Below are 22,791 nucleotides of genomic sequence, written 5' to 3'. Positions count from 1 at the left end.
TCGTTGTGCGGCCGCGTCGCGAGGCGCGCGCCGGCGCGCGAACCCGCGTGTCGGTCGCCGCGCGCCTAGAGCTCGTCCGAGCCCTCGTCGTCGTCGTCGTCGTCGCCGTCCGCGTCGCCCTCGTCGTCGTCGTCGTCGTCTTCCTCGTCCTCGTCCTCCTCGTCCTCGTCCTCCTCGTCGCGGCGCTTGAAGCCCTCGGGCAGCGTCGTGCCCGCGGCCTTGAGCTGCTTGACGCGGGGCTCGACGGCCGCGTTGCGCGCCTCGAGCGCCTCCTCGGCCTCGTCGTACCGGGCCTGGAGCTCCTCGAGGTAGGCGTCGTGCTTCTCCGCGTCGGCGTCCATGGCCTCGTAGATCTTCACGAGCTCGGCCGTGCGCGCCGCCGCGGGAATGGCGAGGTCCTTCTCGAGTTGCGCGAGCTCTTCCTTCGAGCAGCTCGCCTTCGACGTCGGCGAGCACGCGATCTTGAGCTCGCTCTCGGCGAAGGCCCGGAGCTGGTCGAGGGACCGGCCGCCGTCGTAGTCCTCGCCGACGTGGTTCGGCGGGTTGAAGTACTTGATCGTCGGGAAGCCCGAGACCTTGAACCGCGCGCACAGCGATTTGCCCGCCGCGGTGCAGTCGACGTCCGCGACGAGCACGGTCTTCGACCCCTCGTAGTCCTGCGATAAAGCGTCCCACGCCGGCTTCATCGCCTTGCAGTGGCCTCACCAGGGCGCGAGGAACTTGACGAAGGCCGACTTGCCGCTCGATAGGACGGCCTCGTCGAAGGTGTCGCCCGTGAGCTCGAGGGTCGCGGAGGCCGTCGCGAGCAGTAGGAACTTGAGGACCGCCATGGGTGCCTACGCCAGGGGTGGTTGTCGCGAGGGAGTTTGGGGGGGAGTTGGGGGGGTAATGTGTGTGCCCTCGACAGGATTCGCTGACGAAAGCGGTGACTCGCCGGTCGCGAACGGCGCCGCGCGCGCCGACGGTTCACGCGGCTTCTCGGCGCGACGCGACGAGTGGGGGGGACGGGCGTGCGCGTTTGGAGGGGGCGGGGGGGTGTGGGACGGCGCGGCGTACTTGGATCAGTCTACGCGTGGATGGGTCGAGGGCTCGCCGAGCGCCGACTTTGCGGCAATTGCCGGTCAAGGCCGATACGCTACGCACGCAATGGTGGCGTCCAGCAGCCGCAGGCGGCCGCGAGCCTCGCACGCCGCCGCTCTCTTCGTCGTCGCCGCGCTCGCGTCGCGCGCGCGCGCGCTGCGACCGCCCGCGCGGATAGCTCGCCGCACTGCCCGCCGCGCCGCGCCGTCCTCGGCCGCCGACGACGCCAAGTGGATGCGCGAGGCGCTGGCGCTCGCGGCGCTCGGCGGCGATGCCTGCCACCCGAACCCGCAGGTCGGCTGCGTCATCGTCGGCGCCGACGGCGCGAAGCTCGGCGCCGGGTTCCACCCGAAGGCCGGCGCGCCGCACGCGGAGATTTTCGCGCTCCGCGACGCGGGCGTGTCGGTCGAGCGCGACGCGCGCGGCGGCGACCACTGGCTCGTCGACGCGGGCACCGCACGCGTCGCCGGCGCGACGGCCTACGTGACGCTCGAGCCCTGCAGCCACGTGGGCCGCACGCCGCCGTGCTGCGACGCCTTAGTCGCCGCGGGCCTCGGCCGCGTCGTCGTCGGCATCCTCGACCCGGCGCCCTGGGTCGCGGGCAACGGCATCGAGCGCATCCGCGCCGCGGGGCTCGCCGTCGACGTCGGCGTCGAGGCGGCCGCGTGCGCGGCGATCAACGCGGACTGGATCGCCGGCGTCGTCGGCCTGCCCGACGACGTCGTCGACGACCCGACGGCGGGCGGCGCCGCCGACGACGCGACGGCGGGCGGCGCTTTCGACGACGCGACGGCGTCCTAGCGAGGTGGCGCCTAATCCTGTGTATCTACGCCCCGTGCTGCGACGGGCGGCTTCGCGCCGCGTATTGGCGGCCTCGCTTCGCGCGCTCGGAGGCGGCGTGCCAGCGGCGGCGGCGCGTTCGCACGCTCGCCATGTCGTCCGACCCATCCCTCCGCTCTGCGCTTGTCCCGGCAGCGACGTTACAGCGCGCGATGTCGCTTCAACATACTGCAACATGGCTGCACCGAACCAGTTGACCTTCGAGTGCCTCGATCCGTGAGCAGTCTGGGGCTTCAGCTTGCACGCGGAGCGCCGGAGCGACCGAAAAGCGAGCGCACAGCAGCAGCGCGTAGGCAACAGATGCAGCTCGTGCTCGCACTCGTCGCCTCCGCCGCGGCGCTGGCGCCGCGGACGGCCATGGACCGCCGGACGGCCTTCAAGGTCGGCACCGGCGCCGCGGCGCTGCCGTTCGTCCCGGCGGCGGCGCAGGCCAAGGGCGGCAGCAAGAAGGTCGTCGTCGTCGGCACGGGCTTCGTCGCGTCCTACGTCGCGCGCGACCTCGCCAAGGCCGGCGCGAGCGTCACGACGGTCTCGCGTTCGTCGCCGGACGCGCAGCGCGAGAAGGTCGCCAAGTTCGTCGGCGCGCTGCCGGACAAGGCCGTGACCTACGTCTCCGCCGACGCGGCCACGGCGGACCTGAGCGCCGTCTTCAAGGGCGCGGACGCGGTCGTGAGCTGCGTCGGCGTCGTCCCCGGCGGCAAGAATCAGCTCGCGGGCAACGGCGCGGTCAACGTCGCCATCGCCGACGCCGCGGCCAAGAGCAAGGTGCCCAAGATGGTGCGCGAGCGTCCGAAACCGCCGCGCCCGACACCGCCGCGCAGGTCTACGTCAGCGTCGCGAGCGCGATCTCCGACGGTCCGGGCAAGTTCATCTTCGGTGCGACGCCGTCCGTGTTTCGCGCGTTCCCGCACCCCCGCTCCCCACCGCAGGCGACTACATGAAGGGCAAGGCGCAGGCCGAGGCGGCGGTGAAGCGGGACTTCGGCGACTACATGATCCTCAAGCCCGCGATCATCACCGGCGGCCCGCCGGGCCCGCCGGGCCCGCCGGGCGTGCCCCCCGTGCCCGTCGAGGCCGTCGCCGCCGCCGCCGTCGCCGGCGCGCTCGGCAAGAAGAGCGGCGTCTTCGACGGCGCGGACGCGATCAAGGCCGCGCTCTGACGCGGCGACCCCTAACGCGCCGCGAGAAGCGAAACCGCGTGACGGCCGCGTCGCCTCCGCGCTTCGAAGCGGTCGCTTCCGGGCCCCGCGCGCGCGGGGCGCCCCCCTCCCCGCCCGTGTCGGCGTCCCGTCGGGTGGCCCGCGCGCCGTTAGCGGGCGCGCCTACGCGGTGTCCGGGCCGTCGCCGTCGCCTTCGCCGCCGCTCCTGTTGTTCTTGAAATTGCTGTCCGGCGAGATGGAGGCCGTGAGGCCGCCCTTCTGGAGCTGGACGCAGTACTTTTGCGCGAGCGGCTTCGCCGTCTGCGATACCGTCGAGACGCCCTCGCAGTGCGTCGTCATCGTCAGCTGGTAGGCCTTGGCGTTGGAGATCGTCGGGATGATCTTCTGGAGCATGTAGGTCACGTACTCGAAGGTGTGGACGTCGTCGTTGTGCAGCAGGAGCCGCCTAAATCGTGTGCGTCGGGGCGTGGCCGGGCGAGCGCGCATCCGAAACGCGCGCGCGCGTCCGGGCGCCGGGGCCGCGCCAGGGCTCCTCGATGTTCAGCTCCTCCTTGACCGCCGTGTCCTCCTCGATCTTGTCCTTGACGATGGTCTGCAGCTTGCTCTTGTTGCTCCGCTCCGTCGACGACATGGTCAGCGGCGCCGCCGCTCGTCGTCTCGCCGGCGCGAGGCGCGGGAGGGACCGGTGCCGCACGCTCAGCGCGTCGGCGAGGCACGCGAAGGCCAGGAGGAACGCGACGCGGACCATGGTGCACAGCGGGCGACGGCGGAGCTGGACTGAGCTAGCCTCGAGGAGCTTCAAGCGATGGAACTGCTCGATGAGGCCTTCGTTGCTCCGCGCGCCGATGATGCATTGATGCCGTCCCGTACTGCCAGCGCTGCGAGATCGACGACTCGCACGCGTATGGGCGGGCCGGCGGGGCAAAAAACACAAACCGAAGAGGTATCGGAGCGTTAGGCGTAGCATATCCCGCCGCTTCAACTTTACGTCCGCTGGACACTCTGGGGCCGCGGCGCCGCCGCCGCGGCGACGACGTCCTTCGACGGGGAACACGGCTGGGCACAGCCGAGTCCATCATATGTGCTGCGCACCACCTCCTCGCCGCGCGCCGAGAAGCGGCGCCCGTCCGGCGCCAGGTAGACCTCGCGCACGTCGCCCTTGATCACGCACCCGAAACAGAAGCACTCATGCGACGCGTTCTCGCCGCAATAGTGCTCGCGCAAGAAGTGGCCGCCGGCGGGCGCGTCGGGCGGCGGCTCCCGAGGCTCGACGACCACGACGAGCGTACCTGGATGCGCCGCGGCGAGCGCGGCCACCGCGTCTTCTTGGCCCGAGACCGGCAGCCCGTTCACGCTCACGACGCGGTCGTGGAGGCGCAGGCCCGCGGCCGCGCCGAGGCCGCGGACCTGGTGCACGAGCGGCGGACTGCCGACCAGCGCGACGCCGACCTTGGCGTCGGCCGCCGGTTTCTGCACGGTAATCTCGAGGCTGTTCTGCACCGGCGTGGCGACGGGGACGGCGCCAGACTCGGGGATGACGACGGGCGCCATGATGTGTCAGCCCTTACGACGACTCACCGGGATGCGTCGATAAGCTCCGCGTCGATTGGTGTCCGACCTCCCGCTCAGGAAGGCAGCGCGCTCATTGTTAGCCACTTCCTGGGGCTGGCGGTAACAGATTGCGGCAACCATCGATGTTGACTCAGCATCTTTACCTTGATGCTTTAATCGAACGACGAGCGCGCTTAGCCTGCGCTTGCTCTCGAGAGCAGCGACGTGAGGGCGTCGGTCCCGAACTTACGCCCCCCGCAGACACTCTCGGGCCGCGGCGCCAATGCCGCAATCGTGCGCATGCGTGGGATATGTTAGGCGGCGCCTCCCGCGGGGAGGATGGAAGGCGGGTGCGGGGCTAGAGAACAGGGGCCCCCCTCGGAGGAGCGGCGGCGCGGCGATGCGGGTCCGCGCGGCGCGTCGGACTCCGGGTGCGGGGGGGCGGGGCGTCTATGGACAGGGCTCGGCTTCTCGCGCCGCTCAGAGGAGGTCGCTGTGGCAGGCCATGGTCACCGTGCGCGTGCCGTGCGCGGCGTGGACCGTCTTCGACGCGCGGACGTCCGCGGCCTCGCCGCAGTGGTAGGCGACGACGAGGGGCTTGTCGCAGTTCGGGAAGGGGTCGCCGCCCGTGTCGCGGTTCGTGACGCGGACCGTGCAGGACCGCTCCGCGAGGTGGCAGCGCTTGAAGACGGCGCGGAACGCGCCGCGCTCCGCCGCGTGGCCCTCGGCGTAGCGGGGGCAGTCGGCGCCGAAGGTCGCGGCGACGACGTGGACCGCCGGCGCCGTGACGTCGTAGGCCAGGAGGTCCGGCGCGGTTTCGCGCGGCGCCGCGACGGCGTTGGACGGCGCCGCGCGCGGCGCGGCCGCGACGTCGACGGCCCCCCCGCGCTTCGCGTCGCGCTTCTCGCGCTTCTTCAGCTTCTTCCAGGCCTTGCGGTCCAGGGCGCCCGGCCAGGCCTGGGGCGCGACGGGCGGGCGGCCGAGCTTCGCCGCCGCGTCGACGACGATCGCCGCCGGCGGAACCGGCGGCGCGCCGATGAGGTCCAGGGGCGGCGCGCGCGTCACGCGCAGGGGCTCGCCGTGGCCCGACAGCGCCACGGCGACGCGCAGACCGCCGCCCGGGAGGCCGTCGTCGCTCGGGTCGTCGCCGTCGCCCGCGAGATCCCACGCGGGCAGGCGGAGACTCACCGCGGGCGCGGGCGCGGGGACCTCGTAGGCGGACGCGTTGCGCGCCGCGCGGTCGAGCTCGCGGCTCGCCAGCGCCCGCAGCGCGAGCACGGCCTCGTCCTTGGCCAGCAGCTCCTCGTTCGCCCGGACGACGTCGCGCTCGCTCTCCGCCGCCGCGCGCTCCCACTTGAGCGCCTCGCTGCGCCAGAGCTTGGCCTGGGCGCGCCAGTGGCGGGCCTTGCGCCGGGCGGACCGCGCCGACTTCTGGGCGTGGGCCGCCTTCCGCGCCGCGAGCGTCGACAGGATCGGCCCGTCGAGGAGCACCATCGGGAGCAGCACCCCGAAGAAGAGGAGCCGCAGGACCCGGGGCGCCGGCGTGTCGTCCTCCGCCTCCTCGTCCTCGTCCTCGTCCTCCTCGTCGTCGTCGTCCTCCTCCTCCTCCTCCTCCTCGTCCGTTTCTTCGTCCTCCCCTTCCTCCTCGTCCTCCGACGAGAGCTCGGCCTCCTCCGCCTCCTCCTCCTCGTCCGACGTCACGTCGCCGGGGTGGTCGTCCTCGGGCGCGACGACCGAGCCGTCCTCGTCCAGAATCTCGAAGTCCTCGTCGTCAAGTGGGCCTCCCATCGTGACGGCGCGCGCACTGAAGAACAAAGCGAAAGGGAGCTTTGGATTTGCCACTGCAACCGTTGAGCGTGACGTTTGCGTCGATGGTGCCGTGCGTCCCGGCCCCTCGTTCGACAACAGCAACAAGCCACTTTAACACGAGTCGGGCACGCAGAAGTTGACGACGTCGGCGTTCGTGCACGTCGCGGCGACCAGGTCGGCCCAGCGAGCGCCGTACAGCACGTCCGTGCAGTTCGTCTTCGCGCCGCGGAGCGCCTCGTCGGCCCGGAGCGCCGCGGCGCAGGCGGCCGTCGCCGTGAAGCGGCCGCAGTTGCCCTGGGTGCACGCGTCCGTGAGCGCGTCGCCCCTCGCGAGGGCCGGCGGCTCGCGCCAGGCGCCGACGAGCTGGATCGAGTCGCCCGTCGGGTCGCCGACGTAGATGTTGTAGGGCACGGTGCCGTTGCCGAAGACGTGGTGCGCCGCGCCGAAGGCCACGAAGGCCTCCCGGAAGTCGTCGAGGGCGACGTCGTACTGCACGTAGTCGTAGTGGTTGTCGTACCATTTGTCGACGCCGCAGAACGCGTCGACGTGGTACGCGGCGCGCGCGTCCTTCTTGAGCGTCTCCAGCGCTCGCACCGCCGCGTCCGCGCCGCGGCGCAGGAAGCGGACGACGGCGCCGGCGCCCGGGAGGGCGTAGGCCGCGAGCTCGGCGCTGCCGGCCGCCGCGCCGTGGCATTTTTCGCCGCGCATCGGGCCCGCGTAGAACGCGTCGACGGCGTCGAGGTCCGACGCGGCCTTGGACACGCCGAGGGGCTGGAGCACGCGGGGGTCCTGGGTCGACGTGTTGAGCTTCCGGAAGACGGCCGCGGGCAGCCGCGAGAGGCCGTCCGCTATGACCACCGTGGACTTCCGCGGCGCCGGGATTTTCGACGACACGAGCTCGAGGACGATCATGCCGCACGCGCGCACGAGCACGGAGGCGTGGGCGTGGTTTTCGTCGTCGGCCCAGGGGCCCACGAGCAGGTGGTCGACGCCCGCCGCGTCGAAGGCGTCGAGGTAGCCGTCGAGCGACGGCGCGAAGAGCATCGTCGCGTAGTCCAGCACGGCGTTGAGCTCCCCCGCGTCGACGGCGCGGGCCCAGCGCGCGTCGAAGATGGCCTCGGCCTGCAAGATCGACGCGTAGCCGGGGCGCGAGCTCACGTTGACCGCGTGGAGCCCAAAGTCCTGCGCGGGCGCGGCGCGTTGTTTCGGGAGGACTGGGACGAACGCCGGCACGCGCGCCCATGCTGCTGTTCGGGTACGTGCAGGCGCCGCCCCCGGGGAGGATGTCCGCGGCGTTGCAGAGCGACGCGCGCCCGCTCGTGTAGCACTCGCCCGTGCTGTTGCAGAACCCAAAACTCGGCGGGTCCTGGCACCGCACGGGCAGGAACCTGTCGAAGAAGGCGTAGCACTTCAGCGGATCCGACGCGGCGTAGGTGCTCTTGCCCATGCCGTGGCCGTAGCCGTCCCCGTTGGCCGCGGCCACGAGGGAGAGGACGATCAGCGGCGACGGCCATGGCATGCCCGTGCGGGGAGAGGAGAGGACAGGAAGCGCCTCCATGCTGCCCAGGCGTTTCTTCTTCAACAATCGAAAGTGAAGCGCTCTCAATTACGATGGAAAGTGATGGAGCCGCAAATGAACGAGTGTAGCAGCCCCCCTTCGTAAGCCGATGAGCAGCCTCGGCGAGAGCGACGACGGCGAGGTGCTCGAGCAGATCGCGTCGCTGGCGCGCCGGCGCGTGCTCGTCGAGTTCGAGCGCTGCGAGCTCGCCGGCGACCTCGAGGACTGGGTCGGCCCCTGGTTCGGAGACGAGGCGCTGCGGGAACGGCTCGCGCGGCACGTCGCCGACGGCCGAGGCGTCGCGCGCCTCCGCAACTTCCTCGACGCCGGCGTCGCGGACGAGCTCCACGACGAGCTCGCGGGAACGACGGACTGGGAGCGGCGCGCGGAGGCGCGGCCCAAGTACCAGTACCGCTTCGACGCGCTGTCGGACCACCGGCCGGCGCGCTTCTTCCACGCGAGCCGGCCGACGCTGCGGCGGCTCTACGGCTTCTTCAACGCGCCAGCGACGAAGCGCTGGGCCGAGCGGCTGCTGCGCGCGGCGCCGGGGTCGCTCGACGCGGACACGACGGTCATGGCGACGCGCTACGGCCCCGGCTGCTACACCTCGCTCCACTCCGACGCGTCCGCGCGGCGGCGCCTCGCGTTCGTGCTCCACCTCGCGCGCGACTGGCCGCCGGAGCGCGGCGGCGACCTCGTCTTCGTCGATCCCGTCGCCATTTGCCACGCGGAGTTCAACACGCTCCTCGTCTTCGCCGTCGGCGACGACGCGAACTGGCACATGGTCACGCCCGTCGTCGCCGGGGACGGCCGCTTCGCCGTCACGGGCTGGTTCAACAGCGAAGAAACGCCCGCGGCGGCGCCGCGCGGCGACCACCCGGCCTACGTCCTCGACGTCGACGTCGCTCGGAGGGGCGGCGCGTCGTAGAGAACGGAGGGCGGCGCGTTAGGTGAGGGGCGGGGGGCGCGGCGCGGGGACCCGCGGCGCGCGCGGTGTTCGCGGCCCGGCGGAGGCGCGGCGGTCCCTAGGCGTTCTTCGCGAGCTCGTCGAGCTCGTCGGTCTTCTGGACGACGATCTCGGAGACGCCGAGCTTGGCCGTGTCGATGCCCGCGGCCTTGTCCTTCTCGACCATGTCCTTGATCCAGAAGTAGGTCTTCTTGAGGCCCACGGCGACGGGGATCGACGGCGCCCAGCCGAGCTTCTCCTTGATCATCGTGTTGTCGCTGTTGCGGCCGCGGACGCCCTCGGGCCCCGGGATGTGCTTGATGGGCAGCTCCTTGGACTCGAAGGAGAGGGCCAGCTTGGCGAAGTCGTTCATGTCGATCATCTCGTCGGAGCCCAGGTTCAGCGGCTGCTCGCAGTCCGAGTCCATGATCTTCTGGATGCCCTCGACGCAGTCGTCGATGAACATGAAGGACCGCGTCTGCTTGCCGTCGCCCCACATCTCGAATTCCGACGTGGCGCAGACGGCCTTGCGGCAGAAGGCCGCGGGCGCCTTCTCGCGGCCGCCCTTCCACGTGCCGCGCGGGCCGTAGACGTTGTGGAACCGCGCGCAGCGGAACTTGATGCCAAAGTCGCGGCCGTAGACGATGCCCATCTCCTCCGCGTACAACTTCTCGAGGCCGTAGGTGTCCTGGGGCTTCGCGGGCCACGCGCCGGCCTCCTTCAGGCCCGGGTTGTCCGGGTCGAGCTGCAGGTCGTCGTTGTAGACGCACGCGCTCGAGCTGTAGAAGTAGCGCTTCACGCCCTTGCAGCGCGCCGCCTCGAGCACGTTGAAGGAGATCATCGTGTTGTTGTACATGAGCACGGACTCGTTGGACTTGATGAAGCCCATGCCGCCCATGTCCGCGGCGAGGTTGTAGACGTCGCGGCAGCCGTCGACGACCTTGAGGCAGTTCGCCTGGAGCCGCAGGTCGCAGAGGTGGAACTCGTCGCAGAACTCGGGCACCTCCATGAACTCGTTCTTCTTCCAGTCCGCCGCGATGACGTAGAAGCCCTTCTTCTTGAGGTCGAGCGCGAGCCAGCTGCCGATGAACCCGCCGCCGCCGCCGATCGCGACCTAAAGTTGGGCGGCGTCGAATGTTTTCGGCGCGCGCCGCGCGCGCGCGCGCGCGGCGCGGGAGTGAAATGCGAGTTCTGGGCGGGTGCGGGGGGGCGCGCGCGCGTGTCGGGCGCCGGCGGCGCACGCAGACCTTGCCCTCGCGCGACGCGCCGGGCGCGTAGGTAATCGGGTACGTGGGACCGCTCGGCTTCGACAGTGTCTCGCCCATCGTGCTGGAGTGGCTGTCAAATGGGTTGGCGCGCTGCGACTCAGCCCTCTTCTGCGACGCGACGACACGCGATCACGATTTTTTTGCGCGACTGCTGTGCGCGGCAGCTTCGTGGCGAGGAGGTTGGCATCTCCACTGGCGATCCCGGGCCGGCAACATCGTCTTGTGGCAGAGCTCGGCCTGGGCCTCGCGCGCGCCGCCAAGCCCGTCGACAGGCCCGCGCCGCCCGTCGCGCCGCTCCACTTCCACCATGGACAACGCGGCCTTCGCCAAGATCATGGCGACGCCGAAGCCGCACGCCGGCGGCGGCGGCGGCGACAAGGAGAAGCCCATGGACAAGGCGGCGATCCGGAAGCTCGTCAACGCGGACCTGCAGCGGGAGAAGTCGAAGAAGCACAAGGGCAAGGGCGGCGGCGGCGGCGGCGCCGACGCGGAGAAGCGCGACGCGCTGAACAAGTGGGAGAAGAAGAAGAAGGACAAGGAGAAGAAGGACGGCAAGTACCGGGACCGCGCCGAGGAGCGGCGCACGGATACGAACAAGGACTACGAGAACCAGGTCGCGGCCATCGTCGATATGGACGCGGAGACGTCGCGGTACCTCGGCGGCGACGTCGAGCACACGCACCTCGTCAAGGGCCTCGACTACGCGCTCCTCCAAAAGGTCCGGTCCGAGGCGCCGCCGTCGTCCACGGCGCCGCCGCCGCCGCGGAGCGCGCCCAAGACAACGGCGCCCGCGCCCGCGACGACGAAGACGAAGATGGCCGCGGGCGTCCTCGCGTTCCTCCGGCGCCCGCCGCCCGCGCGGTCCGCGACGGCGCGGCTCCGGCTCCGGACGACTTCTTTAGAATACGACCTGTCGCGCGCCGCTTTGATGGACTCGGGCGACGCGCCGACGACGGTGTCCCGGAGCCGCGCGGACCGGTCCCAGCTCTACGACGACCGCGAGCTCGGCGCGCCCTTGCCCGCGCCGCTCGCGCGGGCCGTCGGCGAGGCCCTCGGCCGCGGCCAAGCGAAGAAGAAGAAGGGCAAGAAGCGCGCGCCGGCCGACGCCGCCGCCGCGCCCGTGTCCCTGAAAGCGCCCGCGCGGAGCGACGACATCTTCGAGGACGCGGGCGCCGACTACGCCCCCGGCCTCGCGACGCGGTCCGGCGACGGCGACGGCCGCTCGCTCCGCGAGCGCGCCGAGGCGTCGCGCCGCGCCGCGGCCATGGTCGACGACGACGACGACGGCGCCGCCGAGGCGGCGCCCGCGGCCGCGCCTCCCGCGCGGCCCGCGAAGACCGACGACGGCGACGACGACGACGACTTCGACGCCGCGGCCGCGCCGCCCGAGCAACAGCAGTCGGCCGTGCGTCCGACGCCCGCGGGCGGCAACCGGCGCGAGCGGCGCAAGGCCAAGGCCAAGACCGGCGGCGTCGTCCACCGCGACCCCATCATGGGCACGGCCACGGTCGCCGCGCCCAAGCTGTCGCGCAACTTCGACGGCACGGACGGCGGCTACGGCGAGGCGACGCTCTACGACTCCGACGACGAGACCTACGCCATGACGAAGAAGCGCGAGGCCGCCGCGGACCACGAGGCCGCCGCGTACCGGTCCAAGAAGAAGAAGAAGGCCGCCGGGAGCGACGACGATTAAGACGAGCTAGTCTAGCCAGCGACGGCCAGATTCGCCGCCAGGTTCGCGGCGAGCACCGCGGCGCCCGGCTGCGAGTCCGGGCCGCCGACGCCGTCGACGTGGAGCCGCACCCAGGGCGGGCGCGCCACGTCCAGGCCCCGGAGCACGCGCGCGAGGCTGTGCTGGCGGAGCTCGACGTGGTCCAGCGCCGTCTTCAGCGCGCGGGCCGCCGCGGTTTCCAGCGCGCCGTCCGCGTCCGTCAATTCCCGGAGCGCCGCGACGAAGGGCTCCGCGGCGCGCGCGACGTCCGCGGGCGTCGCCGGCGCGAAGGGCGCGACGGGCGTGCCGCTTCGTAGGGTCGCCCGCTCGCCGTCGGACAGGCCCTCGAAGGCCGCGACGACGTCGCGGCCGTCGGCGCACGCGAAGGTCTTCTGGACGTGGATGTCCATGAGCAGGGGGCAGGGGAGGACCCGGCCCGTGACGTTCGATTCCCGCAGACCGGCGAGGTTCGTCGACAGCACGGGGATGCCCCGGAGCGCCGCCTCGACGGCGACCAAGCCGAAGGGCTCGGGCCAGACCGACGGCGCGAGCAAAACCCGCGTGCGCCGCCAGACCTGGGCGTCCATGCGCTCCGAGGGCACGCCGCTCGCGAAGACGACGTTCGGCAGCCGCTTCAGCGCCTGGATCTCCGCCTCGGAGTCGCGCGTCCAGCGCGTCGACACGCACAGGAACGGCACGTCCGGGCAGCGCGCCGCCAGCTCGGCGACGATCGCCGCGCCCTTGGCCGCGCAGGGGCTGATGAGCGTGGCAAATAAGTTCGTGGGCCCGTCGCTCTCGGGGCCCGTCGCGCGGTGCAACTCGCGGCAGATCTCCGCGGTCAAGGGCTGGCCTCCGAAGCTCGGCGCGCCCGTCACATCATAGACCGGCAGCGTCCGCCCGCCGTAGGCCGCGTAGTCCGCGCCGTAGCAGACGACGGCCTTCTGGCCCTTTTCGCCGTGCCTGACGACGGCGCGCTTCACAAAAGCGGACGTGCAGAGCAGCGTGCACCGCCGGAAGTCGTGGGACGACTGGGCGCACTCCTCCGCGACGACCGGGTCGGTCTTCGCCGCCGTCACGCAGGGCGGCCAGGGGCCCCAGGGCAGGGAGTGCTGGTCGTGGACCGGGCAGCACTTGTGCCGCGCGGGCACGTGCTCGATGGCGAATTTCAGGTGCTCCATCTGCGTCGCGATGACGACATCATAGACCTCGTTCATGAGGCCGAGCCGGCGCGCGGCCGGCGACAGGGCGACGTCGTCCTCGGAGTCGGAGCCGGCGGACTTCTTGAAGATGTCGTAGGCCGCGTCCTCCTCCGACGCCGTCGCCGCGGTCACGACGTCCGGATGCTTTTGCCACAGCTCGTCCAACGCCTTCATGAGCCCCTGCTTCGGCCCGCGTAGCACCTTGATGCCCTCCCAGGCGTCGACCTGGGGCGTCCGGTCCGCGTCGTAGAGGTGCTGGCGGTCGACGAGGTCGTCGATGGCCAAGACGTCCAATTCGCAGAACGTCGCGCAGTAGCGCACGAGCGCGTGGGACGCGACGAGGCCGCCCGTGGCGCGCGTGCTCCAGTTGTAGACCGTGTGTTTCGCCCGCTCGTCGCTGTCGAAGAAGAAGATGTTCGCGGGCACGACCAGGGCGAGCTTGACGCGCCGCCCGCGCGGCGGCGGCGCGGGCGGCGGCGGCGGCGGCGGCGGCACCTGGTCCGCGACGAAGGACTCGAAGGAGGTGCGGATCTGCGGCGACCGCTCGACGAGCTGCGCGAACTGGTCCAGCGTCAGCCCCGCGAACTGGCTCCCGGGCTTTGCCACAGACGCGTAGAGCATCGGGAGGCTCGCGCGGAGCGCGGGCGACATGGCGCTAGTCATGCTTCTCCTTCTGGATCTCGCGCCAGACGTACCACCCGGCGAGGGCCTGGCCGAGCAGCACGGCGACGATGGCGGCGACGAAGCGCGGGTCCTGGAGGATGCTAAAGTCCTACGCGGCGGTGGTTGGGGTTGTGTGTTTTGGTTCGCTTCCGACGCCGCGCGCGCGCGAGGAGCGGCTCGTCCTCGTCGCCGCCGATCTCCGTGGACCACCACTTCAGCTGCTCGTCGCCGCCGCTGGTGTGCACTACCATTCGCTTGGGTGGCCGGCGCGAGGCTCGACTCTTTTAGCGATTTTTATATTGCACTTTTTGTGGCAATTAAAGCCCAGTTCGCGCATCGTTGCGCATGGCCCGCTTGTTCCGGCTCCTGCGCAGGAGCCTGGCCTCGAACGACGCGGCTCCACCGCCGGCCGTCCCGAGCGGCGCGGCCGGCGAGGACGCGACGCCGAAGGACGCGGCTCCACCGCCGCCCGAAGCCCTGCTCTGCAGCGTGCACGACCAGCTCGCCACCATCGCGAGCTACCTCGAGCCCGCCGACGCGTTGGCGCTCGACGCGAGCGCCAAGGACACGCGCTGCGTCGCGCTGGAGCCCCTGCGGACCATCACCTCCGACGCGAAGAGCTGGCAGGGCGCGTACAACGAGTACGCCGCGTACCCGTGGCTCGACCTGCCGGACCTCGGGCGGCGGCCGCACACGGCGCGCCTCGAGTTCCTCTGGCGCGACCAGGGCTGGGGCAACCAGAAGGGCATGCTCAGCGTCGTGCGGAACGGCGGCAAAGCGCCGGGGGACTACCAGCCCTGGTCCGCCGACGTCGTCTGCGGCCGCGACCCCGCGCCGCACCACCTCACGCGGGCGTCCATGAGCTTCGCGCCGCGGCCCGGCGAGGGCTACAAGCTCTGGGTCCGCGTCGGCGGCGGCGGCGGCCACGCGCTCACCGTCGTCTCCGTGCGCGCGCGGGTCCTCGCCTACTCGTAAGGAACAACAACAACATGACCTAGCCGGAGGCGGGCCGCGGCGGCTCGATCGCGGCGGGCGCGGGGAGCACCTTGACCTTCTTGGGCGCGGGCCGCCGCCGCGGGCGCTTCTTGATGCCCACGAGGCGCAGCGCGCCGAGCCAGACCCTGCGCAGGCGGACGACGTGCTTGTTGGGCACCTTGGGGATGCGGTCGAGGCGGTCCGCGAGCGAGCCCGGGAGCGAGAACTCGACCTTGGGCTTCTTCTTCGGCAAAAAGGCCTTGGCGAAGCGGTTGACGTGCTTCATGAGGTAGAGCTGGTAGAACGTCGGCGGGCCGTCGTCGTCGTCCATCTCGCGGACGTCCTCGACGGCCTCGCGCTCGACGACGTTGCCGTCCTCGTCGAAGATCAAGCCGTCGTCGACGAGCGTGCCGTCGTCGTCGTCCTCGCCGGCGTCCTTGGCCTCCTCCTCGGCCTCGAGGGGGTGCAGCTCGTCGTAGACGCGCTGGTTGTACTCGGACCGCGCGTTCTTGCACTTGAAGCACATGACGTCGTCGTCCGGGATCGCCGCGTCGCAGACGTGGCAGATGACGGGCCGCTCCCAGAGCGACTCCTGGGACTCCCAGTTCATCCAGTACGGCAGGCCCTCGTTCGCGTCCCAGAGCCGCTCCCACTTGGACTTCTTGTTCCCGAACTCGCCGACCTGGTCGTTGCGCCGCCTGGGCAGCAAAAGGGTGATTCAACGTCGCTTCAACGTGAGTGTTCCGCGCGCGCGCGTTCCAGAAAAAAAAAGCATCCATGCTTCGAGACCGTTCCGAGAGATGATCGCTCGTCCAAAAATCAGCCGAAACGAGTGGAAAACGGCCGAGATCGGAGCCTTTGAAGTTGGGAATTTCGCACCCTTTTCCTGCTCTGTGCGCCGCGTGCGGAACTCGAGCTCCTGCTCCTCCTCCTGCTTCGCGATCTCCTTGGCGACGCGCTCGTCCTCGGACTCGCGGAACTGGGCGATCAGGATCTCCTTGGCCTGGGCCTTGATGCGCCGCATCTTCTTCCGCCCCGCGAAGCGCATGCGCAATCCGGCCAGAAACGTGGGCTCGTACTCGTCGTCGAGCTCGTCGATGGGCGGCTTCAGCATGAGCGACGCCAGCGTCGTGTTCCAGACGCCGCCCCGGTCGTACAAGTAGTCCGTGTACTCCATGGTCCAGATGGCCTTGACCTCCGTCCAGAACTCGCCGTAGCCCTCCATCGTCTCCAAATCCTCCTCGAAGCGCAGGTCCGCGTCGGGCCCGACGGCGAGGCGGTGCCGCGTCGCGCCCTCCGTGACGCGCGCCCTTCTCGCCTTGATGACCCAGTCCTCGTAGGCCTTCCAGAACTTCTCCCGGTTCACCAGCCGGATCGCGAGGTCCCCGAAGACGACCTCGTCGTCGCGCTCCGCGACCAGCTGGTCCATGATGGCCCGGGCCTTCTTCTCCGCCTTGACCTCGACGCTCTCCTTGGCTCTCCGCCGCTCCTCGGCGCGCTTCTCCCGCCGCTTCTGGTTCTCCTCCTTGAGCTTCACCTCGCGCAGCTTCTGCGCCTCGATGCGCTCCCGGATCTCCATCTCCTTCAAATTCCGGTTCCGCTCCTCCTCCTCGACGCGCGCCTGGTGCTTGATCTCCAGGATCTTCTTCAGCGACTCCCAGGACTCCTGCGCGCCCGCGTCGTAGCCCGAGAAGTAGACGCGTCTTCTTTGGCTCTCGGCCTCCCAGTACTTGACGCCCAAAATGCGAATCCTGAGCATGCGCTGGAGGTCGAAGGCCGGCATGAGGATGTAGTTGTGCACCTCGATGAGCTGCTCGAGCTCCTCGAGCGAGATGTTGCCGTCCTTGTTCACGTCCATCTTCTCGAGGATTTCCGGGTCCGACTTGGGCACGTTGTAGACCATGCGCAGCATGGCGTCGGCCTCGGCCATGTCGATCTTCCCCTCGCGGTCCACGTCGAAGATGTTGTAGGCGAGCTTGGCTATCAAAGACGCGTCGTACGTGTTCCAGTTCCAGACGCCTATCAAAAACTCGTTGAAGTCCAAGAAGCCACTGTTGTCGAGGTCGAGCATGCCGAAGACGCGCTCGCTGAACTTCGTCAGCGGGTACTTGAGCCAGGCGTGGAACTCCTTGACGCTGACCTCGCCGCTGTTGTCGTCGTCGATGTCGATGAACGCGAGGAAGACCTACGGGCGCGACGCGTTGTTGGGAAGTCTCTCCGAAGACTAATGCAACGCGGCTCGTGCGCGCCTCCTTGCCCTTGTCGTACTTGAAGCCGAGAATCTCAAAGGTCTCCTTGAGGTCCGGGTAGACGACCTCGTCGTAGTACTTGTCCGGCTTCATGCCGCCCAGGTAGCGCCGCTTCGCCGACTCGTCGGACGCGAGGCCCGACCATTTCGCGAGCTTCGCGCCGACGAAGATCACGAGCTGCTCGAAGTCGTCCCGCATCTTGCCCATGGCGGCGGCGGGCGGTCCGCGCGGCCCGCGGGCCGCACGACCTCCGACGAGGCAGCCCCAGCGCTACCGGTGGCCGCGTCAACCTTGCGTAAAACAAAGTCGTTGAAGAATTGTTTAAGGGGAGTATGGTGCTGCGCCTGCGATGCAAAGCTCGTAAAGGCGCGATTCTGCGCGCAGAGATCGGTTTGGATTCGGAGCAGGCCGGCCTGCTACCCATGGGTGCGGAGGTCGCCGTCCTCGAGACGCGCATGCTTGGCGCCAAGGAGCGCGTGCTCCTCGAGGCGGACGATGGCGCCAAGGGCTGGGGCAGCCGGTCCGTCTTCGAGCGCTGCCCGGAGACGCGGGTCGCGACGCCTCGGACCGCGACGTTGAACACGGGCCGCGCCATCCCGCTGCTGGGCTTCGGCACCTGGAAGCTGGCCGGCGACGCGAAGACGAAGGCCGTCGTCCGCGACGCGATCCGAGCGGGCTACCGCGCGCGCCCGCGTTTTGTCCGCGAGCTCTCCGAGCACGCGCCTCGCAGGCCACATCGATACGGCGCGCATGTACTCCAACGAGGCGGTCATCGGCGAGGCCATCGCCGAGGCCGTCGCCGCGGGCGACGTGACGCGCGACGACCTCTTCGTGACGACGAAGCTCTGGAACAGCGACCACGGCTCCAAGGTCGAGGCCGCGTGCCGCGCGTCGCTCGCGAGGCTCAAGCTCGACTACGTGGACCTGTGCGCCCTCGGCGTCGATGGGTCGTCGAGCCCGATCCCCGCTGTTTTTGCCCCGCGCTGAACGGGGACCCGTGCCCCGCGCAGATACCTCATTCACTTCCCCTTCACGGCGCCGGGCCCGACGCTGGAGCCGCCGCTCGGCGACACCTGGCGGGAGATGACCAAGGTCTACGAGCTGGGCCTCGCGCGCGCCGTGGGCGTGAGCAACTTTTCCCTGAAAAAGGTCGACGCGCTCGAGGGCCTCGTGCCCGCGGTGCTGCAGGTCGAGCTCCACCCGCTCCTGCGCCAGACCGCGCTCCTCGAGGGCTGCGCGGCGCGGGGCATCCATGTCACCGCCTACTCGCCGCTGGGGTCCGCGGACTCGGCGGCGTTCATGAAGCACGACGGCGCGTGCGGCCGCGTCCGAGCGCGTTTCGCGAGCGCGATCCGAGAGCGTTTCGCGAGCGCGATCTGATCGCGAGTACCTTCTAGGCGGGAAGCTGCTCGAGCACGCCGAGGTCGCGAAGGTCGCCCGGAGCGCCGGGTGCACGACGGCCCAGGCGCTGCTCAAGTACGGCGTCCAGCGCGGCTGCAGCGTGCTGCCGAAGAGCTCCACGGCGTCGCGCATCGCGGAGAACGCGGACATCTTCGACGCGCCGCTGTCGCCGGGCGACATGGAGGCCCTCGGCCGGTTGGAGCCGCAGACGCGCTTCCTGCACATGCAGACGTGCGTCCACCCGAAGGGGCCCTTCAAGACCCTCGCGGACTTCGGGACGAGTAAGTTGCAGTTCAATTCGAGTTTTGAAACTCCCAGCTTCTCGAGGGCTTCCTTCGGCCATCGGGGCAGCCTTCGACGTCGGCCGCGCGCGCAGCGCCGCCGTCGGGGCAGCCTTCGACGTCGACGTCGCGCGCGCGCCATCGCGGACCATGCTCATCCGGGCGAAGCGCTGGCGGCCGCGCACGGAGAAGGAGCGGGAGGCGCGCAAGCACCTGCCGCCGGGCCCCGCGGACTTCGTGTCGTCGTCGCTGCGGAACCTGCGCGACATCACGATCGCGCACGCGCGCGAGCGGCCCCACAACATGGTCGCCTTCCTCAAGAGCGACCAGGACCTCGTCGACGGGGCGCTGCGGTGCCCGCGGTGCCACTTGGTCGTCGCCGCCGACGAATTGGACGCGCACCGGGGCTCCGCGACGTGCACCTGGTACGAGACCATGCACCGCCGCCGCGAGAAGCGCGCCGTCCGCGCCGCCACGGCGCCCGACGACGACGGCGGCGGCGACGACGACCGGCCCGCGGCGGCGTCGCTCGCGGGCGCTTCCGTCGCTTTGGCGCGGCGGTCCCGGCGGCGGCCCGCGCGGGGGCGCCGGGGCGTCGCGGAGCAGGACTCCGTCGCCGTGGCCCTGACGCGCGCGCGGCGCATCCGCGAGGCCGCGCGGCCGTCGACGGTGCGAGATGCCCTGGTGCAACATGGTCTCGTTGGCCATGAAGGAGACGCACTGCATGTGCTCGACGCGGCGCCGCGGGACGCGGCGCCGCGGCCGCGGCCGCGCGAACCAGAGCAGGAAAAAGGGTGATTCAATGTCGCTTCAACGTGAGCGTTCCGCGCGCGATCGTTCCAGAGAACGGATCTACGCGTCGAGGGCGCTCCGAGAGATGATCGCCCGTCCAAAAATGAGATATGAGCCTCCAAAGTTGGGAATTTCGCACCCTCTTCCTGCCCAGGTCGACCGTCGCGGTCGCGGTCTCGGAGTGCAGCATCTGCCTCCAGCCCCTCGGCGGCACGGCGGGCGGGCTGGCGGCGGCGCTTCCAGACTGCGGCCACAAGTTCCACCGCGTGTGCATCCTGCGCTGGGCCATGCACGGCGCGGACCGCGCGGACTGCCCGAACTGCCGGAAGGCGTTCCACCGGACGGACCTGGGCCAGCGGCGGCCCGACGTCGAGCTCCCCGCGGGCTGGGTCGCCGGCGGCGACCCCGTCTACTACTACAACTACGCGACGGGCGAGTCGAGCTGGACGCCGCCGTTGGCGGTCGGGGGGGCGAATCGGTGACAGCATCAGTGCCCCGATCAACGTACATCTAGGTGCACCCATAGGAAATATTAATAAAGATCAATCATCGAATTCCGGCCGGCGGAGCCAGAGTCATTAGTCGTCCATAGAGGCTGTACGTCGACCGCGCGCGCGGGCGCGGTGTCGCGGCGGTCCGCGGGCTGAAATCACGGCCAAAATTGGGTTATGGTCGTATCAAAGCACGTTTGATGATATTCGCGCGTTAATTGCACGTTTGCGATGGCTTTTTGCGCGCGGTCGCTGGTTCGGGTCGCGAAATCGCAAGATTTAACTTCAACAAAAGTGCTGAAGTTCAACAAAAATGTTGACTTTTAAATCCAGGCTATCAGAATCTGAGTTTTGATCGGTGCACTGGACAGCATCAGTGGTCGGTAAATGTGCTTTAGGTTAGTTTAAGCTAGCCCCATGACCTAAGTAGGAACGGTTCTACGAGCTTACGCTGTGGGCGAGGGCGAGAACCGTGGGGAGCCAAAGAAGGCTGAGCGCGCTTGGTGCGCTCGGGCGCGCGGGCGGCGGGCGGGCGCGCGGGCGGCGGGCGGCCGCGGCGGGCCCCTTAGGACCCGCCGCGGAGGCGGAGGACGAGGTGGAGCGTCGACTCCTTCTGGATGTTGTAATCTGAAAGGGTGCGCCTGCGAGCGGACGAAAAGTTGGGGTTCGAAGCGCGAGTCGTTCGGTTCAAAGCGCGAGTCGTTCGGCGCCGGCGTGCGCCCGTCCTCAAGCTGCTTGCCGGCGAAGATGAGGCGCTGCTGGTCCGGAGGGATGCCCTCCTTGTCCTGGATTTCTGCGGGGGACAACGAGTGAGTTCGCGCGACTGCGACTTGCTCGGAGCGGCAGCGGCGGGCAACGCGCGCGGCGGCGGCGACTGGACGCGGCGTACGCACTCTGCTTCACATTGTCGATGCTGTCCGAGGGCTCCACGTCGAGCGTGATCGTCTTGCCTACGGAGCACGCGATCGTCAACCAAGGCCTCGGGAGCGACTTCGGTCGCGGGACGCTGGTTCGGACCGGTGAGCGTCTTGACGAAGATCTGCATCCCGCCGCGCAGCCGGAGCACGAGGTGCAGCGTGCTCTCTTTCTGGATGTTGTAGTCGGAGAGGGTGCGGCCGTCCTCGAGCTGCTTGCCAGCAAAAATGAGGCGTTGCTGGTCCGGGGGGATGCCCTCCTTGTCCTGGATCTTCTGCTTCACGTTGTCGATGGTGTCGCTGGGCTCGACGTCGAGCGTGATGGTCTTGCCTACGGAGCACGCGCTCGCGCGTCGCCCGACGTCTCAGAACGACTTTGTCCCCGCCGCGCCAAGGCGTCGAGGCGTCGGAAACGGCTCCGCGCCCGTCGACGGGTCCCAGCCCCGCGCCAGCGCCAAGGACGGCGTCCAGTGCGTCGCCGGCCGCTGGCAGCGCCGCAGCGGCTGCCAGTCGCTCGAGCGAGGCCAGCCGACGACGACGTCGTGCGCCGTCACACCCTCGTTCACAGCTCTCGAGCTCTCAAACGACGGTCGCCGCTGGACGCGGGGTTGTGCCGGTCAAAGTCTTGACGAAAATCTGCGAGGGGCGGGAGGAGTGAGACGCGCGAAACGTGGGAGTGGCACGCGCGCCGAGCGAGCAGCTGGGCGGAACTGTCGCTACTTCCCGCCGCGCGGCCGAGCCGCCGCGGCCCCACGCGCCGCGCCGCGGCCCGTTAGAGTCGCGCGGGTCGCGGCGAAGTTCCCGGGAGCCCGAGAGACCCGGGGAGCCGGCGCGCCGCCGCCGCCGCCCGCGGATTCGCGTTCGGACGGCCCTCGCCGTCAGCGAGGCCGAACGTCAAAACCACGTCGACTCTCGGCGGCCCCACGCGACTCTCGGGGTTAGTAGTGTTTGGAGCGGAAGGGCTCCCTTCGACACGGGTGCTCGCCTGCATGATTTCGAGGTAGGGGTCTGCGAAAGTGGACGAACTCGGTGGCGGGAAGTCAGACGAAGGAGCGCGCGGGGAACCTCGACGAGGGAGAGACAGAGGTTTGTGTTGCTGATACTAGGTTCAGTAGGACAAAAAATACGGTCCCGAAAGCGGCCGTTCGTGGCGCGTCGCGCGATCATCGGCGGCGCCAAGCTTCGTCCCTGGCCTATGGAGACAGCGGGAGCGTCCGTCGAAGTGCGCCGTGTGCCCGCCGCGCGGTTCCGCGGACGCAGCCGCGCGGGCGTTCGCGATTGTGCCCGCGAGAATCGAGGAAGCGACGAGGACGACGTGCAGCGCTCCAATGTTCACGGCTCCGCGCCCGAAACTCAGCTCGACGTCTGCGTCGCGCGCGCAGCGTCGCGGACACATGCACCGTTGCGGCAATTCAAGCATCGAGTAGGCCTCGAGCCCGAGCGAGGCCGTGAGCGCGAGCGCGTCCACCGCGCTGCGCGCCACCTCCGCCGTGAGGCGAGCGCTTCCGCAATTCAAGCATCGAGTAGGCCTCGAGCCCGAGCGAGGCCGTGAGCACGAGCGCGAACCGCTGAGCGCTGCGCTACGCCATGGCCGACGGCGACGGCGACGACGCGGAGACGCTCGCGGAGCGCTTAGCGTGGGCGCGCGGCGGCGAGCTCGTGTCCACTCTCGAAGAGCTCGAAGCGCTGGCCGCGGCCTACCCGGGCCCCACGGGCGACGCGGCGCTCGGCGCGCTCGTCGACGTCCTCGCCGGCCACGAGGAGCACGAGCCCGAGGCCGTGCAGCAGGCCGCCGAGGTCGTCGCGCGGCTCGTCGACGGCCGCAGCGCCGACGGCCGCAGGAACGGCGCGGGCTTCCTCAAGGAGCCGCGGCATATTGTCGTGCTCTTAGACGTCTGAGACGG

General features: G+C 70.1%; 7 protein-coding genes across 7 annotated transcripts in view; 3 read left to right on the top strand and 4 right to left on the bottom strand.

The window, feature by feature from the left end:
• Window positions 1–65: 65 nt before the first annotated feature.
• On the bottom strand, window positions 66–830 carry Trx5 (selenoprotein; the record flags this gene model as incomplete). The annotated part of the gene is made up of 1 exon (XM_009038985.1): window positions 66–830. One exon carries the CDS (start codon window positions 828–830, stop codon window positions 66–68), a length of 765 nt encoding a protein of 254 aa, XP_009037233.1.
• Window positions 831–1,137: 307 nt separating this feature from the next.
• Window positions 1,138–3,079, top strand: AURANDRAFT_71692 (hypothetical protein; the record flags this gene model as incomplete). The annotated part of the gene is made up of 4 exons (XM_009039189.1): window positions 1,138–1,874; window positions 2,214–2,697; window positions 2,742–2,796; window positions 2,850–3,079. Coding segments are annotated over 4 exons (1,505 nt in total), but the record flags the coding sequence as incomplete, so codon positions are not given.
• Window positions 3,080–3,271: 192 nt separating this feature from the next.
• On the bottom strand, window positions 3,272–3,523 carry AURANDRAFT_17179 (hypothetical protein; the record flags this gene model as incomplete). Its single annotated transcript, XM_009038984.1, has 1 exon — window positions 3,272–3,523. A coding segment is annotated over one exon (252 nt), but the record flags the coding sequence as incomplete, so codon positions are not given.
• A 5,401-nt stretch (window positions 3,524–8,924) lies between these two features.
• Window positions 8,925–10,379, bottom strand: AURANDRAFT_69812 (hypothetical protein; the record flags this gene model as incomplete). Its single annotated transcript, XM_009038983.1, has 2 exons — window positions 8,925–10,057; window positions 10,185–10,379. 2 exons carry the CDS (start codon window positions 10,266–10,268, stop codon window positions 9,023–9,025), a joined length of 1,119 nt encoding a protein of 372 aa, XP_009037231.1.
• Window positions 10,380–17,463: 7,084 nt separating this feature from the next.
• AURANDRAFT_27056 (hypothetical protein) lies at window positions 17,464–18,629 on the top strand (the record flags this gene model as incomplete). Its single annotated transcript, XM_009039190.1, has 4 exons — window positions 17,464–17,701; window positions 17,739–17,934; window positions 18,019–18,334; window positions 18,414–18,629. Coding segments are annotated over 4 exons (966 nt in total), but the record flags the coding sequence as incomplete, so codon positions are not given.
• Window positions 18,630–20,404: 1,775 nt separating this feature from the next.
• On the bottom strand, window positions 20,405–21,928 carry AURANDRAFT_37580 (ubiquitin; the record flags this gene model as incomplete). Its single annotated transcript, XM_009038982.1, has 6 exons — window positions 20,405–20,614; window positions 20,694–20,766; window positions 20,867–20,923; window positions 20,991–21,218; window positions 21,502–21,523; window positions 21,873–21,928. 6 exons carry the CDS (start codon window positions 21,876–21,878, stop codon window positions 20,539–20,541), a joined length of 462 nt encoding a protein of 153 aa, XP_009037230.1.
• A 546-nt stretch (window positions 21,929–22,474) lies between these two features.
• Window positions 22,475–22,791, top strand: part of AURANDRAFT_64402 (hypothetical protein) — a gene marked incomplete at both ends in the record, with an annotated part of 15,281 nt that continues 14,964 nt past the window's right edge. Inside the window, one exon of the mRNA XM_009039191.1 lies at window positions 22,475–22,780. Within this exon, the coding sequence (XP_009037439.1) occupies window positions 22,475–22,780 (306 nt within the window). The remainder of the gene's footprint in view (window positions 22,781–22,791) is intronic.

This window comes from Aureococcus anophagefferens (genome assembly GCF_000186865.1).
Source record: "Aureococcus anophagefferens unplaced genomic scaffold AURANscaffold_10, whole genome shotgun sequence".
NCBI lineage: Eukaryota > Pelagophyceae > Pelagomonadales > Pelagomonadaceae > Aureococcus > Aureococcus anophagefferens.
Note: the sequence above shows the minus strand (reverse complement) of the source record. Positions and strands in the feature narration are given on the sequence as shown.